Source organism: Scardinius erythrophthalmus (assembly GCF_964197995.2).
Source record: "Scardinius erythrophthalmus genome assembly, chromosome: 19".
NCBI lineage: Eukaryota > Metazoa > Chordata > Actinopteri > Cypriniformes > Leuciscidae > Scardinius > Scardinius erythrophthalmus.
Window position 1 is genome coordinate 11,880,908 of NC_138239.1, and position 18,878 is coordinate 11,899,785.

The 18,878-nt window shown below is 36.3% G+C and overlaps 3 protein-coding genes across 6 annotated transcripts in view; 1 reads left to right on the plus strand and 2 right to left on the minus strand.

Moving 5' to 3' along the window:
- Positions 1-440: 440 nt before the first annotated feature.
- dhx32b (DEAH (Asp-Glu-Ala-His) box polypeptide 32b) lies at positions 441-9,748 on the minus strand (the record flags this gene model as incomplete). Its single annotated transcript, XM_081394194.1, has 11 exons — positions 441-1,353; positions 2,315-2,505; positions 2,865-3,055; positions 3,176-3,316; positions 3,664-3,855; positions 5,390-5,539; positions 7,150-7,243; positions 7,362-7,592; positions 8,102-8,480; positions 8,991-9,184; positions 9,506-9,748. The coding sequence occupies 11 exons, from the start codon at positions 9,746-9,748 to the stop codon at positions 1,173-1,175; spliced, it is 2,187 nt and encodes a 728-aa protein (XP_081250320.1). The 3' UTR covers positions 441-1,172.
- Positions 9,749-12,369: 2,621 nt separating this feature from the next.
- Positions 12,370-14,822, plus strand: fank1 (fibronectin type III and ankyrin repeat domains 1; the record flags this gene model as incomplete). The annotated part of the gene is given in 7 exon segments (XM_081394325.1): positions 12,370-12,430; positions 12,622-12,704; positions 12,707-12,888; positions 13,195-13,270; positions 13,274-13,360; positions 14,500-14,643; positions 14,727-14,822. Coding segments are annotated over 7 exon segments (729 nt in total).
- Positions 14,823-15,235: 413 nt separating this feature from the next.
- Positions 15,236-18,878, minus strand: part of adam12b (ADAM metallopeptidase domain 12b) — a 112,504-nt gene continuing 108,861 nt past the window's right edge. For all 4 annotated transcript variants that reach the window (XM_081394041.1, XM_081394040.1, XM_081394043.1 and 1 more), the window contains one exon: positions 15,236-18,873. In XM_081394041.1, coding sequence (XP_081250167.1) covers positions 18,834-18,873 — 40 coding nt within the window. In that variant the 3' untranslated portion in view covers positions 15,236-18,833. The remainder of the gene's footprint in view (positions 18,874-18,878) is intronic.

An 18,878-nucleotide genomic window follows, 5' to 3' on the forward strand; every position in this document is an offset into this window, starting at 1 on the left:
AAAGTACGCGCTGCAAGTACGCGACGCGTGTGGGCGTTGTGGATGACGTCGGCACTCATTCGACCAATCAAAGACTTTGTTTACAAACTGCAAGCGTCGCGTCCACCTCTGCCATCTGTCATGTGAGTGAACTGGAACAGCTGCGCGACGATACAATACAAGAATAGCTGTTTGACTAAAAACCCAAACATTTAAAATCATTAAAAAATATTAAAACTAAACAGTCATTTTATAATAATTTTTTTTTTTTTTTATTATATTACACATTCATTTTCAACATCAAAATGGGTGTTTCACCACAGGGACAGTCTAATTTTAAGACATTTCTAGCATTTTCTGCTTTGATTTAGAAAATGATTCCCTAGACTTCACTGCAGTGTTCAGTTTGAAGTTGCAGTGATATTTGTGCATATGTAACAGCTTAATAAATGAAAGTAGATCATTTCAGAACATTTTGAACTTTATTTAAACTGGATGAGAGCTTTATAGAAAACAAAAATCAGAGATACAATATTAATTTTTTTAAATTTAATTTCTTATTTTGTGTGAATTATCAAGGTGAAGTGGAGATTAATTTAAAAAATATTATATTAGCTAAACAAATGCCTTACAAATAAATACATATACAACTGAAAAACAAAAAAAAATCCAGTCTATCACATCTCTGCTGAACTAAATACAACCAATGGGAAACACAATCAATGCAAAAAGGAAAATAATGTTTAATTGTACTATCCTGATGCACATGGCTAAATCACGCATATTATGTAAAATGCTAACTAGTAGCTACAGTTTATAAAATACATTTTAGACACCATAAAGTCAATGACAATTTATTCATTAACTACTGCACAGCAGTAGGTTATTTAAATTGTTATAAGTTCAGCAAAGAGAAGACAACTGTACAAACTGTTATTTCCTAGAAGCATTATCCCAGGCACACTAAATGTTTTTCTGCACGCCCTTTGAATTTAAGCAACAGATTACACAATCTGTTCTTTTCTTAATCATTATTGATTAATCAATCAAACTAATTTGGTGAGTCTTTTGAGATTCCTCATTGTGCCTCATTCATTCCATGGTTACTGTATAGCAGGCCAGCTGTGTAAGCATCCCGTTTTCACACTGTCAATGTCAGGGTAACGCAGTGGCAAGGTATGCCATTTCCCCAGTCACTGTATGGTACAGCGCTCATGGGGTTGCTCCGCACTGGCAGGGCTGCTGGGGGTCTGGGATTTTCTTATGCCTTTAGATGGGGCAGCTGAACCGTGATCTATAATGTGCTGCAGTACGTCTTTACTCTCACTAGGTGGCAGGTTATAGAAGAAGTACTGTGGTGCCATCTGAATGAACCTGTCACAAGCAAACAGCAAAGAAACTATAAAATTACAATGCACAGAAGAAAAAATTGCTCAAAAGGTTGAAAGAAAGAGTAAATGGCTTGCTAACCAAATTAAAAAGCTTCATAAGGACATCTGAAATGATTTTTTTTTAATGAAGTTATAAGAGACTGAGCTAAATTAAAATTCAATGCATGTATTAAATGAAAATAATTGGCAATTAAGGTTCTAAATTGGAAGATATTAAAAAAACAAATTAAAAAATAAATAAATAATATACTTTATATTACATATTTATTTAAAGCTCTTTGTACATCAAATTAAGTCTTTTTAAGTATCTTTTTTTTTTTTTACTTGAACGAGACATTTAAAAAAAAATCTGTTATGGTCCATTAAAAAGAAAAAAAGGGTATACGGCATTAGAACAACACCAGGGTGAGTAAATTATGACTTAATTTTCATTTTGGGGTGAACTATCCCTTTTAAGCCTTTTTCCTCTTTGAGTGTTGGGGTGTGCACACTCATGGCAATTCATAACTATTGTACGTTTTGGCCAGTTAGTGGCTAATTCCTATGAATTCATATGATCTCATTAGTACGTTTGCGTATGGTCTGCTTATGGTTATATGTTTGGGGGTAGAGGGTTGGACCTTCTTGCTTTCTTTTTTTTTCTTCTAAAAATTGTCTGCTTCCTTATGATTCAAATTGAACAAGTTAATACAAAACCTTTTCTCATGAGATACATTTGCTCTACAGTATCACAAGCATTAACTACAGCAAAGTACTTAATCTTTCAAGTCAGTTTAGAGCTTTTGTTTCTGAGAATTAGCATAGCTAAATGAATAATAATAATAATAATAATAATAATAATAATGAAGTCACTTTCTGAAACAAATGCAGCTGGAGTTGTTTACATTGTGAGTAGTAATTCTGTCGTCTGGTTTTCTAGACTAAGCAGATGATCCAGTACTTACTCATGTGCTGAGATCTGAGAGACGGTTCTGATACAGTTGTTCTCTGACAGCGTGTGCTCATGGTACAGAACCCATTCTGGCAGATTCTTCTTGTTCATCTCGGTTCCGTAGCCAGACAGTGGGTGGATCTGAGCCACATGTTTATGGGTTAGCATGAAGTAATTCCCTGACCCGTCAATGTCCCTCGCCACCTGGAAAACCCAACAGAGAGATTAAACATTTGAAAATGCACTAGAAAAGCACCCAGGCAGTGTTTTAGGAGCACTAAAGATACTTAAATATGTAAATCACTGTGCCATTTGCTAATCTGCCTTAATCACAGACATTACTGTCCCAAGGCAATAATTTGAAAGAGAATTAGCGCACTGGTTTTCACTGCTGTGCATTAACACAGTGCATTTTAGAAAGAGATTAATCCTCTTTGTTATTCAGTTTTAGAGAAACTCTGACCTTTTACCATTAGGAACAAAGCCCAGCAATTTATTAGATATTTCCAAAGTGCTAAGTACAATATTATTCTGTATTATGTATTTAACCTCTATATCCATACCTGCATGAAGAAGCCAGCTAGTAATGCACGTTTGATGTTCAAGGTGTTGTTTTTAGAGCCAAAGGCGGGTAAGGACACTGGCAGCTCTATCCGTTTCAGGATTTCTGTTAGCTCAGAGCGTATCGCATCTGCTGTCTGAAGAGCAGCCAGACTAAGGAAATGGTCTTCACACCACTGTTCCACACTAGAGTCTGAAATACAAATGTGAATGTGACATCGACTCTTTATGTTTGTCAGTATATTACAGTCCTGTCTAATTCACCACATTGGCTATTATAGGCTATATACTTTTTGTGCTTTGCATCACTCACATGGCCCTTCCTTAGCATATCTGTAAGCATTAAATATGTTAATTAGGGTGAAGTGGTCTCCTTCTGCATGCTGGAACCTCTGATGACACAGCAAGGCCTTCTGTCTCGTTTCCACTGGGGGTGTAAGGAAACAGCTCGGAGCTAAATTAAAAAGAGAGAGAGAAAGAGAGCAATTTAAAGCTTTATAACCAATTATATATATTTTTTTTAATAATTAAATGTTATAATAATAAAAAATATATATATATATATAATATAATAAAAATAAATATTTGTTAAAGTATTGTATTTTTTTTTTTAGTATTCATAATAATAATAGTGGCAGAGTAACTGAATGTATTAGTAGTGGTCAAATTATCCATACATTTTGGGACAACAACAGTGATCTGACATGATTTCCAAATATAACTGGATGGAGCAAAGTCATATCGGAAATGCTGACACATGGTGGTACACCTGTTGAGTGGATTGTACTGAGACAGGATTACCTGTTAGCATGGCAGCGATGGTCAGCACTTCACTCACACAGTCGAATTCGCAAGACGCAAGCAAAGTCTTAGCCATCTGTGGCTCGAGGGGAAACTCTGACATGATAATTCCAATCTCGGACAGATTCCCGTCATCATCCAAAGCAGCAAGATAGTCGAGTTCCTCTAAAGCTTGCATGAGACCTTCTGGATCTATGATAGAGTGAATTCAAATATTTAGTATATTTCAAACTATTAATCACAGTTTTCCAAGTGTGGCATTAATCTGTTCTAGAAAAATATACCGAATAGTTGATAGGCTGATTTTAAAAAAAATGCACAGTGGTGTTATTCTTAACTAAAACCATTCAAATCATTTTCGTTAATTGAAATAGAACTGAAATGAAATAAAATATTAGATGATAAACTATTTTCTTTACTGTAGTTGAAGTGCTAAAATTACTGAAGCTGGATTATAAATAAATTAAAGCTAAATAGGAATTTTAAAAAAAGACAAAAGCACATAATAAAATGACTAAAACTTGACAATGAAAAAGAAAAATGAAACCCGAAAATAGTTAATTCAAAGTATTAATAAACATATTGTGTATAACACAAATTGTATATAAATAATAATAAAATAAATAAAGCAATTAACTCATTACGATAAATGAGTAATTGTTTTAAAAGTAGTAGACTGGTTAATTTGAATAAAATAAGAACAAAACAGTAAAATTATGGGTTGTAAAATTAAAAACTATAGACCTTTTTCACAGCAGCGCCATCTTTGATTTTTAACGAGAATGAAAGCGAGGCTGTGAGGGATAGACATTGTTCTGCTGATGAAACATTGCAAAAATATCTTTTTGAGAAATTACAGTAGACAATAAACTCCAGACAACATGAGCTGTGTAAAATTATAAGTGATCTAGGAGCTTCATACAGCGGATGCAATTGAAAACATGGCAAGTCTATCCCTCACAGCCTCGCTTTCATACCTGTCATGGCGCTGCTCTGAATAAGGTCTATAGGTAATTGTAAAAACCACCTGAGCAAGTATTATTGTGGGAAAAGTCAAAAGGTTCTCAACTGCTAGCTGCAATGCATTTTCTGAATAGAAACGCTTGTTAGTCCGACAGAGCAGACAGTAAACAGACAATAAACTCTCACTAATTTGTGGCATCATAACAAAAGCACCCCACATATTTCCTCAGTTGCATCATGAGATAAACAGGTTCATCTAGTTCATCGCTCTTGTCGTAGCTCCACTAATGATGCCGCTCATCTGACTGGTGCGTGTTATGGAAGCAGGTTATCTCTGGAACAATGAACGCAATCAGAGTGCTGTCGGCTCAGCTAAAGCACGGCTCACCACCTCTTAATACCAGCAGTGAGCAGAACAGGCCCATCTGCACCCTTGCTGTGAGCCAAGAGAACCTGCCTGATCCCAGCTTTGCTTGGCTGCTCTAAACAGCAGAGAGTGAACAACTTGTTTGTATTCAGATGGACTGCATAGATTCATGTGAGGGATTCTAGTGTAAGTGTATGAATTATTGAATGCGGTTATCGCCAATATGTGGAAAACATGCATACATTCACTGTTTGAAAGTAGTATAATTACATAATATTTCAATAGTAGTGCAACAAAATCCCTTACATTTACATTGAGGGCATGACCCGAGCCAGATCTAGAGTGGGCTTTTTTGATTTGGAAGTAAGAGGTTTGATTAAATAAGAAGGATCTCACCTGGTCTGTCAATGAAGTCACAGTGGCTCAGGCCAGCAATTTCCATGCGCTTTAGGAAGAGCACAGTGGAAGTGATGTCAGACTCAAGAATGTGAGGGACGCTCTCAACAGGAAGTGAAGTGTCCTCTTGATACAAACAGAAACACTTGCCTGCATACATGAAACATCTCTGTTATATGATTTAAAAACATGCCAGAAACACTCTTGTTTTAACTTTTTCCCAGTCATTGACAGAAATTTCCGGCTTTCCGTGTTTTCACTGTTATACGGTAGGGGGCGCTATAACATATGAAAGAATTCAGAATCTCTTGATCAAAACACAGGCGAAGAAGAAGCAGAAACAAACAAATGTGATCGTCAACATTAAACAGCATATAAATTCAAACTGCCTAATGTTACAGAATGAAATGTCGACCTAGGACGAGGTATATGACTTTATAAGTTGATGGACTCGATCTACTCCATCTATGTTTTGATCATCGTTCTGTTTGAACGTTGAAGTTTAGGGTTGGTAAGATTTTTTTATGTTTTGAAATAAGTCTCTTATGCTCACCAAGGCTGCAATTATTTAATAAAAAGTACATTAATATTGTGAAATATTTTTAAAATTTAAAATAACTTTTCTGTTTTATTACATTTGAAAATGTAATCTATTCCTCTGATGGCAGTTCATTACTCCAGTCTTCAGTGTCACATGATCCTCCAGAAATCATAATATGCCAGGCCCATTTTTGTGCTCAAGAAACATGTCTTTATTTTGATTAGACATTTGTGACCCTGGACCACAAAACCAGTCACATGGGTCAATTTTTTGATTGAGATGTATACATCATCTGAAAGCTGAATAAATAAGCTTTCCATTGATGTATGGTTTGTTATGATAGGGCAATATTTGGTCGAGATACAACTATTGAAAATCTGGAATCTGAGGGAGCAAAAAAATCTAAACATTGAGAAAATCGCCTTTAAAGTTGTCCATTTATGTTCGTGATTGTGCTGCATTCACTCACAAAAATAAATGTTTTATATATTTACAGTTGGAAATTTACAAAATATATTAATGGAACATGATCTTTACTTAATATCCTAATGATTTTTGGCATAAAAGAAAAATCGATAATTTTGACCCATACAATGTTTTGTTGGCTTTTGCCACAAATATACCCGTGCGACATGTGACCAGATCCATGTTTTGGGATACAGGGTCACATTTAGACATTTTGTTGACTATAAGTAACTTTGCAACTACATGTCAATGAACCCTAATTACAGTATTAGCAGACTGTCTGCTTAATAACTTCTAACACTTTATTTTGATGCTCCCGCAAAGGACATCCTTCTAACTATAAGAAACTTTGCAACTACATGTCAACTTATTCTACTAACCCATAACCCCTTATTCTGCTAACCCTAATCCTATCCCTAAGAGTCTATTAATGCTCAACTAACACTCTAATGAGAGTTAGTTAACAGTTAGGTGCAACGTTATGTAGTCAACAGAATGTGCAACAGTTGTTCTTAATATCTTTTTGGAAAAAATGGGATACATTTTTTTCATTGATTAACTGAAAGGTTAAAAGTTGATATTATAAATGTCTTTGCTGATCAATTTAATGTGTCTTTTCTTTGCTGAATAAAAATATAACTTAAAAAAAGACCTACCCCAAACATTTTGAACGCTAGTGTATGAGGAAATATTTAATTATTTTAAAATTAGTAATATCTTTATTTTTAAATTTTAGAAAGCAAAAAGCACTCACCTGTTGGGCCTGCAAGTTGTTTTCGGCTCTCAGCTTGGCTCTTGCTGATTGGTCGAATAACAATGGAGTTGGCTCTGATTCTAGGATTGTAAACCTGTCACAATGAAACATCACTGTTTCATGTCCACCAATGAAAATGTATATATAAAGCAGAGCTAATAATAAGGAATAGTCCGTAAAGTTCAAAATAAAAGCAAACAATCACTACATACATATCTTTTTTGCACTCCAGCATCAATCACAAAGCGAATGCTCTGAACGGCCCAGAATAAGTCTTCACTGGGGCTGCAGGTGAGGAAGACTCTCCTACTCTTGCTCTCCTCAGAGAGCACTGAGAGACTGTCTCCTTGCGCAGGGCACAGAGACACGGGCACCAGCTCGCCATGAGACAATGCAAGATTGACTCCCTCTCGCCGCAGAATGGCATGGGCACATTCAATCTCCTTGAAAATGAAACAAGAAAGAAAAGTTTCTATTACCATGGAAATGGGACCTTTTTCAATTCTATGCTAGATACGTCGAAGGAAGACGGGGACATTTACGTGGCACAAAAACTAAGGGTCCATTAAAAAAATGATCTGCAAGTTGCCTGGGCTCACACAGTTTGAGATAAAATATACAAAATATACACAATAAAAACATTAAATTTTAGTAAATGTTATAGATAATTATTCTTTGTTTTAATTAAGAAAATTAAATAATTACATAATTTTAAATAACTTTTAAACAACTTTTAAATAATTAGACATTATTTTTATTCATAAATAAATGCAATAAATTAAACTATTTAATTTATAAATACATTAATTATAATAAATAAAATGACTATATTATATGATTGTTAATTTATACAATTATTTGTAAATAACACATATTTTCAGAAAAGTCAACAAAATGTAAACAACTAGTCCAGCAGCACTGTCTCATCTATCAATGTTTAAATGTCTCTTACTTGCTCAGTTGCCAGAAATGTCACAATGTCTCCATGGTTTTGATTCTGATGTATCTCCAGCGCCAGTCTAAGAGCAGAGCAGAGGTAATCCTTCACACCTCCTCTCCCACTCCCATACACCACCTCGCACGGCTGTGGCCCTTCCAGCCGGATCTGAGGAACGCTTCCATAGTGTCGTAGCAGTTTCTCAGCGGAGTGAGTGGCGGTGAGGATGACCAGTCTGAGCTCTGGCCGTGCGATGAGCACGTCTTTGAGCAGCCCGAGGAGCAGGTCTGTGTTGACGGTGCGTTCCTGGGCCTGATCAATGATCACCACACCACACTGCTCCAAGAGGGGGTCCGACATCATTTCCCGGAGCAGCACATCATCTGTGCAGTACCTGCAAAGCAACAGATGTCATTGCAGGCCTCTTCGAGAGAGCTATTTAATATAAAATCCTTCTTGTATGCATCTACAAACAAAAATAACGAGCTAAGTGGAGACAGGCAGACACGATTAGATGATAATTTACTTTGGGAATTGTCAGTGTTTTCTTAAGGGTCAGCATTTTCATTAAGTCAGACCCTCTCAGCTGTTCTAATCACTGTTCTGGCTCTTTGTTCGCCAGACTGACTTATGGCGGCTCTGAAAGGTCTGATGAAGCATATGGGCAGCATGGAAGTACGGCAGCTGCCGTGGAGACCCTCAGACCGAGCCCCCTCAGCCTTTTGTTAGCTTTTATATTGTTTAGAAGGACAGGCGGCCCTGAAAAGGAGATGCACGTGTGGTGGTAATGACGGGGGGAGGGGCAGATAGTGAAATTTAATGGAAGAAAATGTCCAGGGCAAATGGCCAAATAATGTTGTGCAGGCTTCGCATTTCTGAAGATGCCTCGGGATCATATACGCACCTCAGTACAGTGTCAGGGGAGGAGCAGGTCTGAAGTGGGATGCTGTATCCGACCTCATTGCCGATGTTCACGTCCATCTCGTCGGCCACACGGAGGGCCAGTTCCACCGTGCTCTGTTGGTGAATCTGAGTGCACACTACCATGCCATTCTGATACTGCGTAGACAGGCAAAACTCTGCACACCACTGAGGGATCTAAATGAAGATTAAGACGGATAACTCATGCTCAAAAAATAAAACTCACAAATAACATACCTTTGGTACTTTCAATGCTAAACTAGTAGTGAATACGTTGTATCTGCCCTGTCCATTTACTTTATTTTCATTTGTATTAAAGATGAAGCAATGTGTTCACATTAAATTCAATAACAATAACCTCAATTCAGTTCAAAATTTTGCCTAATGTGTCCTTTAGGGCAGAATATGGAATAATGAGTAAAAAAACACATTAAAATAGTTCTTTAATAGCATTTTAATGTACGAAATAATATCCATGTTCAAAACACATAAACTCACCTGAGTGCTTTGTCCTGTTTTAGCTGTGCCAGTTACTATAACAATCTGACTGTTGATCAAACTGTCCATAAACTCGCATTTCGCTCCCCACACCGGCAGACCTTTTCTTTCTCTTAATAGTTTGTAATATCTTGAAGAAAAAGGGAGCCCGTCGAACTGATTTAACTCCAGCAGATCATCCGAATCAATATCTTGAGTTTCGTTGATTTCGGATAGTTTTTCCAAATCTGTTGATAGCTCCATCTCCGTCGCTTTCCTAATTCACCTCTCTCTTCAATTGCACAAATAAATCAAAAGGAACAAGTTGACTTTTCTGTATACGATACGATTATACGCTCTATAACTTTTGTGACATATTTATGACCTTAAATAGATGACCTCTTCCAGATGAGTTTTAGAGACCCGCGCGCAGGCGACAGACTCTTGTCTCTTTGTGACATCAGTTGTCCCGACTCCCGCTCAGCGCACTAGCGATGTTCGATTCGTGAATGAATTGTTCTTTTGAATCGGATCCTTTTAATGAACAAAACCGGTTCGTTTACCAGTTGCACTAAATCGGTCCGAGTGGTTCTCGAGTCAGCATGGTAATAGCATTTTAAGTGCACCAAGGATTTAAGTGAAAAGGTTATTTGACTGTTTTAATAATAGCCTACACATGATAGGCTACGTAAATTTCTTATAATAATAAATAATCAAATAAATAATGTAATGTAACCTTCTAGGCCTATTTTTTGTCGTAAATGTATGTTTAGGTACCAAACAAGCTAAATGTGGATACATGAAAAAAAAAAAAAAAAAAAAAAAAAAACACTTATTAATAAAATGTTGTTGTCTACATCAGTGTTTCTCAACCAGGAGCCGGGGCCCATAAGGGGGCCTCAGCAAATTTCCAAGGGAGCCTCAAGATGAATTTAATATTTATTAATTTGAAAAGTGTGACATTTTATAACATTTTAAAACACCACAATTGTTATAATGAGTAGCCTAGGTCTACGTTTTATATAATATTAAAAATATATAGGCCTACTATAAAATATTTTAAGTCATGTATAATCATCATGTAATTTGCCATGGACCACGTGATGACGTAAAATAATCACCGAATCTTTTTGACCCAGTTCTTTTAACATGAATTGTTCAAAAGAATCGATTCGGTCTTACCGTCATAAGCGCACTGAATCACCGCTCGGACGCGCAGCGGCAGAGATTTTAAGCGGTCATGTGGTCATTTAATCTCATCATCACAATAGAGCCCCAGATGATGAAAGTGACTAGTGCAGGGTAAACACATTAACAAGGTTCAGTCTTGATAACCGTAGGCTACTTCGCTCTCATGTTTAAACAAAAACAATATGCTGAAATTGGGAAACTCGTGTTTCGTGCAATAAACAATGATCCACAGATTGCGCGTATACTGTCTGCAGTACCAACTATGTCATATTGTCACAATGACGATGCTAGCATAGAGAGTTGTGAGAGTGACAAACACACACACACACACACACACACTCACACACACACACACACACACATTGTTTACGTTTGTAAAATATAGCCTAATAGAGGAAGACAGAAAGAAGAGATGAAAACTGCAGGCCAAGCATGCGTAATGCTTGATAGAATTGTTTACAACTTTTTCAGACAAGCTTTATTCCAAGCAACAACACAAAATAATTTCAATAATTTTAATATACCATATAGTTTTTATTCCTCTCTTATATATTTAATTAATATAAGAAAAAACGTATATATTTTTATACATTTTAATAGCCTACATTTATTAAAATATCATTACTGTTTTTTAACTTTATGAAGAGCTGCATTTATTTACCCCTTTACTGTACTTAGTTTGGAAATTATGCTACATTGCCAGATCTGTTTAAAAAAAAATCCTCAAGTTTTCTCCAGCAACAGTGATCAAAAAGTAATGGATAATCTTTTAACTTATCATCACTAATCCAGGAACAAGCTTTATTCAAAACAACACCACCACAAAATACCTTCAATAAATTAATTTTCTTATACCACATAAAGTTCCTTTATTCCTCTCTCATATTTGATTTATATAATACAAATGTATTTATGTATTTGGAAAATAATGCTACATCTGATAGGAAAAGATAAAGTTTTCTCCTGCAACAGTGATTAAAAAGTAATGGATAATCTTTTAACTTATTCACTAATCCAGGAACAATCTTCTGTTAGTTATTCTTGGTGCATTGTTACATGATATTCATGACCTTTATTAAGATTAAACCAATAGCCTGCTGTTTACCCATACAGTATATGTCACACCTGAATAGCAAATCATTCCATGGATGCTGCAGTATCAAATAACTGCATATTAACCAGATTGGTTTGGGTTTCAGCCCTTGTCAAAACACGCATATGATTAACAAAAAGTAATATAATTGTGTTGGAAATTACTGCAAAGATATGCCTAAAATTCACATCAATCCTACACTTTAATACAAACAATGTACATAATGTTGTTAAGATCGTGCCACTTATTTTCTCAGTTTCTCCAGCAAAATCTCCAGACCTCCCTCAGCCTCCTGTGATTGGGAAGGTCAGTCACCAGATGAGATGAGCTGGATGAATGAAGAGAACACATCTCCAACTCGCCCCCCTGAACACTGGACCACTTCTCTGTGGAGCAGATGGACCCCAAAACACACACATTCAGCTCCATGTACATGTCAGTGTCCTAACTCTCTGATTGATTATTTCTTTAAATACTTAAATTATTACAACATATTTAAACTGTCTTTTCAGCAACACAGCCCTGTTTTGGTGTTTTATCACAGAGAGTACAGCACCCGGCATGTTGTAAAGGGATTGAAGTCCAATTACCGTCTAGACTGATGGTCACCAGACTTTCAGGGGAGTGCAGCTTCAGCCCCGCAGTCTCTGTCTTCACCAACCGTGAGAGATTTGACCTATTTTAAACCTAGTAAATCTCATTTTCCTTGCTTTTATTGATTAGAAACAAAAAAATCTTCAAAAGCAGTTTCAAAAGTTTGGGGTCCATTTAAAAAGAAGAAGAAGAAGAAGAAGAAATGAATACTTTTACTCAGCAAGAACACATGGTTAATGTTCTGATGGTGTGACCACAGGAGAGCCTTTCAGTGGGAAGAACCTCCACCAGGCGCTGAACAGGGAGAATGAGCAGGAGCTGACCACAGTGCTACAGTCAGGGTGAGAACCACTGACCATCTGGAAGACCACAAAATCACTTCAAGCTTAACCACTTTAAATACCAGTTCACATATTGTTCATAACCCCTCTCATGTAATTCGTCTCCCTAGAATGGTCAATGTGGATGTTCTTGACAAAATGGGTTTCACCCCTCTCATGGTAGCAGCACAGAAAGGTTTCACCAGGTAAACTTGCATCTGATGTTTCTAAAGCTAATTTAGCAGCGAGCTGCTGAATCTCCCATTAGTCCCAGTTGCTATGTGGTTTCATGAGAGAAAAACAATCATCCATTTCTAATTGAGATCAGCATCTGTTTGGTTTGTAGCTTAGCAGACAAATTTGGTGAAGCACGGAGCTGATATTAACAATAGCACTGGAAAAAACAGGTGAGCTTGCATAATGCATTTTCAGTGCAGATGCAGTTTCATGTTATAATCATTCATGTCATCTACTCAATTTTGTTTATCTATGCATGTGGGGGTTTTTTTCAGTCTAATGCAGGCCTGTTACCCTGGTCACCTGGATATGGTGAAGTACCTGCGTAACTGCGGGTCAACATGGCAGTCTTGAGACACAGATGGATGCTCGCCGCTCCACTGGGCTGTGGATGGAGAACACCTGCCTGTCATTACATTTTTAATCCAGGATGGTTGTGAGGTCAGAGGTCAATTTTTCAGTCATAAAAAAAACCTTTAATAATTGGAAAAATTAAGTTATGTGTCCTTGACAATTCCACATAACTTAATTTTTTTCAATTACGCATTGTTTATTAACTTAATAATATTAAGGCAAACGGTTTCCTCACTTTTTTAAGTTAAGTCAACTGATTACTTTTTACAGTGTGAATCAGTTGTAATTTTCTATAGCACATGTTGTTGGGAGTTTTTTTTTTTGTGTGGAAAGATATTTTTGCAATGTTTCGTCAGCAGAACAATCCAAAAACAATAACAGTACAAACCACTGAAGAGATGCATGTCTATCCTTCACAGCCTTGCTTTCATTCCCATTAAAAATCAAAGATGCATGGCGCTGCTGTTAATAAGGTCTATAGGCCACTCACACTTTTCTGTATAATTTTGATTTGATTTATTTATTTAAAAGGGACAACGCACATAAATCAACATGAGGACAAAGTCCAAAATGTAAATGTGCCAGATTTAGCCATACAGGCTAATTTTCATCTGCAGTCCCTAGCAGGTTGATGGTTAAGAGAAAACAATAAATACACTACAACAATACAATAAATACATATCAATAAGAAAGCCTTAGATAAAAATAAGTAAGAATAACACTACTATTCGCAATCTGGACAACTGGCAGGTTAATCCAAAAAAAAAAAAAAAAAAAAAAAAAAAAAAGACATGTATCATACACAGTAGACACAGCTCAAAGTGTATAGACACATTTGAATACATCAACAACATATATGCACACACAGAGACACCACTAAAATGATGAATGCAAATATTCTGTATTATGGCAGCATAAGTGTACTTAAGTATACTTAAGTGTAATTTTAAGCATATTTCTGAGAAGTACATAATGTATATTTCTGAGAAGTACAGGTAGACTAGTTTAAAAGAAGTATACTAACAGCACACTTGGTGACTTTAAAGGTATTTCATATGACCAGTGATCGCTGATATTTTAGCCTTTAGCTCTATAGCAATGATATTTCACTTAAATTAAACCGCTTTTGACAGATGTACCATCTGGGATGGCCTACTACTCTGTCAAATGTCGAGTTAAACCCTGTATTGTCAGTTTAACGCATCTGTGTTTTTGTCCTCTGACAGGTGGATGTGATGGATAAAGTGTCTCTCTGGACTCCTCTCATGCGTGTGTCAGCCATCAGTGGGAACGCTGCGGTGGCCTCCGTCCTCCTCCAGGCTGGAGCTGATGTAAACATCCGTGACAAGGCTGGCAAGGCACCATTGATGGTATTTATCATCAAAACAGCCACTAGAATTGTCGTGGACAAGATGGATGACATTATTGCAGGCTTTTGGTTGTAATTTTTTAGGTTGCTGTACCGAATAACCATGTTGAGCTGGTGAAACTTCTGCTTGACAGTGGGGCAGATCACCATTTGAAGAACGAGGTAATGGTCAGATTATGATCATTATGATATTCATAATCCTTAAATGATTAAACAATAGGAGTGCAATAAAACATTCTGCCAGAGGAGAACTGATAACTCTCCAGATAAAATTATATTTACACCCCAATGTAGTACGGAGCAGGTGCAGTGGATATGCCGAAAGCATTTGGGAGACAGGTAACCTGACAAACTATACATTAACGAATTAATGCTATTTTGTAGCTTAGAACAAAAAGACTATTTATGTTTCAGAGCATCATAAACTTGCTGGATAAAATAAGCATGGAAGAGTCAAATCGACTGACATCGACAGGACAGTTCTGTTATGGAGACAAGAAATGATCTTTATCTCGATGTCATATTACATTAAAGCCTCGAGTAAAACTCAAATGTTTCTGTAGTGTAAAATAAAATGACATTGAATACACAATAGTAATACCCTCATTTATTATTCTCGTTCAAGTCCTTGCTTGCATTACCATGAGTATCCAGTTAAAATTTTTTGAAGGCTTCACATGTCCCTTTTATTATCCTAATTCATAGAAATAAAAAAGCTGAGCAAAATTTAAGCAATAATCTTGATGACAGATTTTGTACAAAAAACATCAGTGAGCATTCAATACATCCACATGAGTGCATATAAAAAGGTGAAATGTACATACATTGCTGTGACTAGGTAAACAAAAACATAAACGCACACACACACACACACACACACACACACAGGCTTGGCTTGAATGAAATACTGTGACAGCTGGGTATGTTACAGTCCCAAAGCAACAACGCTGGAATATTATGTGGAAAGTGTAATTTCCCCCTCAGGGTGAAGTACCAAGCAGAACAACAGTCCCATAAGTTTGTGAGTCCAGCTGTGCATAAAGAGTTGTGTTATAGGCGAGAGAGAACCACTTATTGTGTAAAAATGCCATAGTTGTGACAACACACGCCAGCAGTGATATTTACTACATCCTATGTACTTTACATCATCTTGATGTCAAACATTTTCATTAGAGGGTAGTGAAAGATGGCTATTTGGCTAAAGAGACTACTTTAACCATTCAAAAGTTTGGAGTTGGTAAGATTTGTTTAATATACTGTATTTAAAAGATGTCTTTTATTTGCACCAAATCTGCATTTATTTGATCAAATATACAGCAAAAATAGTAATATTGTGGGATATTTTTTTACAATTTAAAGGGGTGGTATAATGCCCTTTTCACAAGATGTAAAATAAGTCTTTGATGTCCCCAGAGTGTGTATGTGAAGTTTTAGCTCAAAATACCCCACAGATATTTTTATATAGCATGTTACATCTGTCACTTTTTGAGGGTGAGCAAAAACGCAGTTTTTGTGTCTGTCCCTTTAAATGCAAATGAGCTGCTACTCCTGGCACAGGGGGCGGAGCTACAACAGCTTATGTCCTTTTAACTCACACAGACATGCACTGAAAATTTCAAAAACTTTTAGCCTTTTATGTTCAAACCGAAGTCAGAAAGATGGAGACTAAAGAAGTGACAACATGTAGACAACATTTCTGAATGGTTATTTGGTGAATTTATGTACCTGTAGCTTATGTGTAGTTGTCTTCTAGTCATTGATTAGCATATTCTGTCTTGATAATCTATAAATCGCACTCCCGGGGGCGGGGTTTATGTAAATTTTAGGGTAAGTGATGTCACTAACCCGGGAAGAATGTCATGTAGTCCCTACCAGCCGTTTGTAGTCCTTAAAAAGCCATTTCTTTAAAAGAAAATATCTCCCATTGCTTTGAACTTTGAGCGTCGTAACTTTGCAGATGTTGTTTATGCTCAAACAGCAACATTACACACTAACTAAAGTTAGAAAAGTGAAATCATATTCAGCCACCCCTTTAAAATGATTGTTTTCTATTTTGATATATTTTAAAATGTAATTTATTCCTGTGATGGCAAAGCTGATTTTCAGTGTCACATGATCCTTCAGAAATCATTCTAATATGCTGATATAATGCTCAAGAAACAGTTCTTATTATTATCAATGTTGAAAACATTGAAAATACTGCTTAATATTTTTGTAGAAAGCGTCATGCATTTTTTTTAGGATAATTTGATGGAGAGAACAGCATTTATTTGAGATGGAAATCTTTTTTTAACATTATGCCTTTGTAGTCACTTTTGATCAATTTCATGCATCCTTACCGAATAGAAGTATTCGTTTATTTTTTAAACAAAATCATACTGACCCCAAACCTTTGAACGGCAGTGTATATTGTCAGAAATTATACAAGAAATACAGTACAGAATATTCAACATTTATAACCTCAAGTATTGGAAGATATTTCACAGAACATGTGTATACAGCACAGAAAGACACAGACATGACAGCTGCTGGATCCTGATGGCTCAGTGGGAATGCTGATCTGCGATTCCGTGATATTTTAAGGGCTGTGGTGTCTACATATTTTGCGATATCACTTGGAGTTCTCTGAATGTTTCAAAACATATTGGAAAAGGAACATCACAACCCTTCAAGTGTTTGGACTATAAATTCTGACTGGATTTTTACATTTTCTGAAGATATGGTTGACATGGCATTGTTATGCATATTCTGCACTCTACAGATATGGCTCGGCTCCTAATCAATGTAACTCAATGGGATCTTTAGCCTGCAAAAAATGGCTAAGAAAAGTAAAAATCACATCTCTCCTCAAGAAGCCGCATGATTTGAGGTATCATTCATGATGTCTGTAGCACAAATAGTTGAATGCTTGGGGTTAAAGTTGTAGCAATAGTAAAGGCCCGTTAACAGCAAAAATAATAAAGTTACAGATAACAATAACTAGTGTCCACACCAGCAGATGATATAGTTCTGTTTATTCTAAGCATGCACTGCAGTTATGTCGCCTGACGCTTTAAATGCTTGAGCTCTTAAAGCAGAAATTATTCTGATCGGCTGTCAATGTTTTTATTGTTCATCAGCTGAAAAAAAAAAAAATCACTTGCTACTTTATTATATTTAGACTAATTTTTAGAATCTTAATCTTTATCAATATAGCTATCGTCCTCAGTGTGAACGGGCCTTAAAGGGATAGTTCAGTGCATTTGCTCAAGCACATGATTTTAAGGAAGTGTATTTAAATAAAAAAGTTAGTTTGTCAATGTCCATGAGCATGACTGCCACAGATGACTGAACAATAATGGCTCACATCACTAATCCTTCATGACATGCCTCATTCAAGTAATTATGAAGGGTTTTTTTTGCACTAAGTGGCAAAATTCCATTCCAGCGCTGTGTTTAGTCTTTCAGATTTCATGTTGCTTATACTTCAGTATCCCAGACATGCTGCGTCATCATAAAGCATAATTTTTTTTTTAATCTTCACAACACCAACGCAATTCTTACCATAAAATGTGCATTCACACAATGTCGTAATTCCCGTGAATATGAGATTTCAACTTGTAAAAAGCATTCAGGTCCTCATAGAGCTTTTAATTACAACTTGTAAGCTGGGAGTTTCCTACTTGTATCACCTGACTGCTGCAGATTAATTTAGGCATTGATAGTGTAACATACAGTAAAAACACATAATTCCCAGTCTAAGGATGTGAACAGTTCGTCACATGTTGTCATCTCGAAATTACGGTAATTATCACATGGCGTCAACGCAGCATTAGTTCAACTGAAGGGAAAAAAACACTCAAAAAAGAAAGGAAAACATAATTTGTTACCTTATTTTCAACATATAAAAACAAACAAATTGTAATAAAAAGTCACAATGTTCATACAGTAAAAAAAAGTGTCAAGCACAGCACATCGTTTTCTCCTTACAATAAATATACATCTTAAATAGTTCTGCAGTACCTGAGCGGGACAAACAAACACCTTTATTGAGGAGGCACAGCACCAAGGTGTCCGGTCAGCCCTCTTCTCTGTGAGACCCTCCATGGAGTTTCTGCAGGGTGGTCACTTGGTCCGACAGAGTTTTCATAGTGCAAAAAAAAGTGTGTTCAGATGCTGGTGAAATTCACCCAGTGCTGTGGTGTCCATATGTCAGTGATCATAAAAAGGTTGTGGTAATCTGGGAAGAGGTCTAGA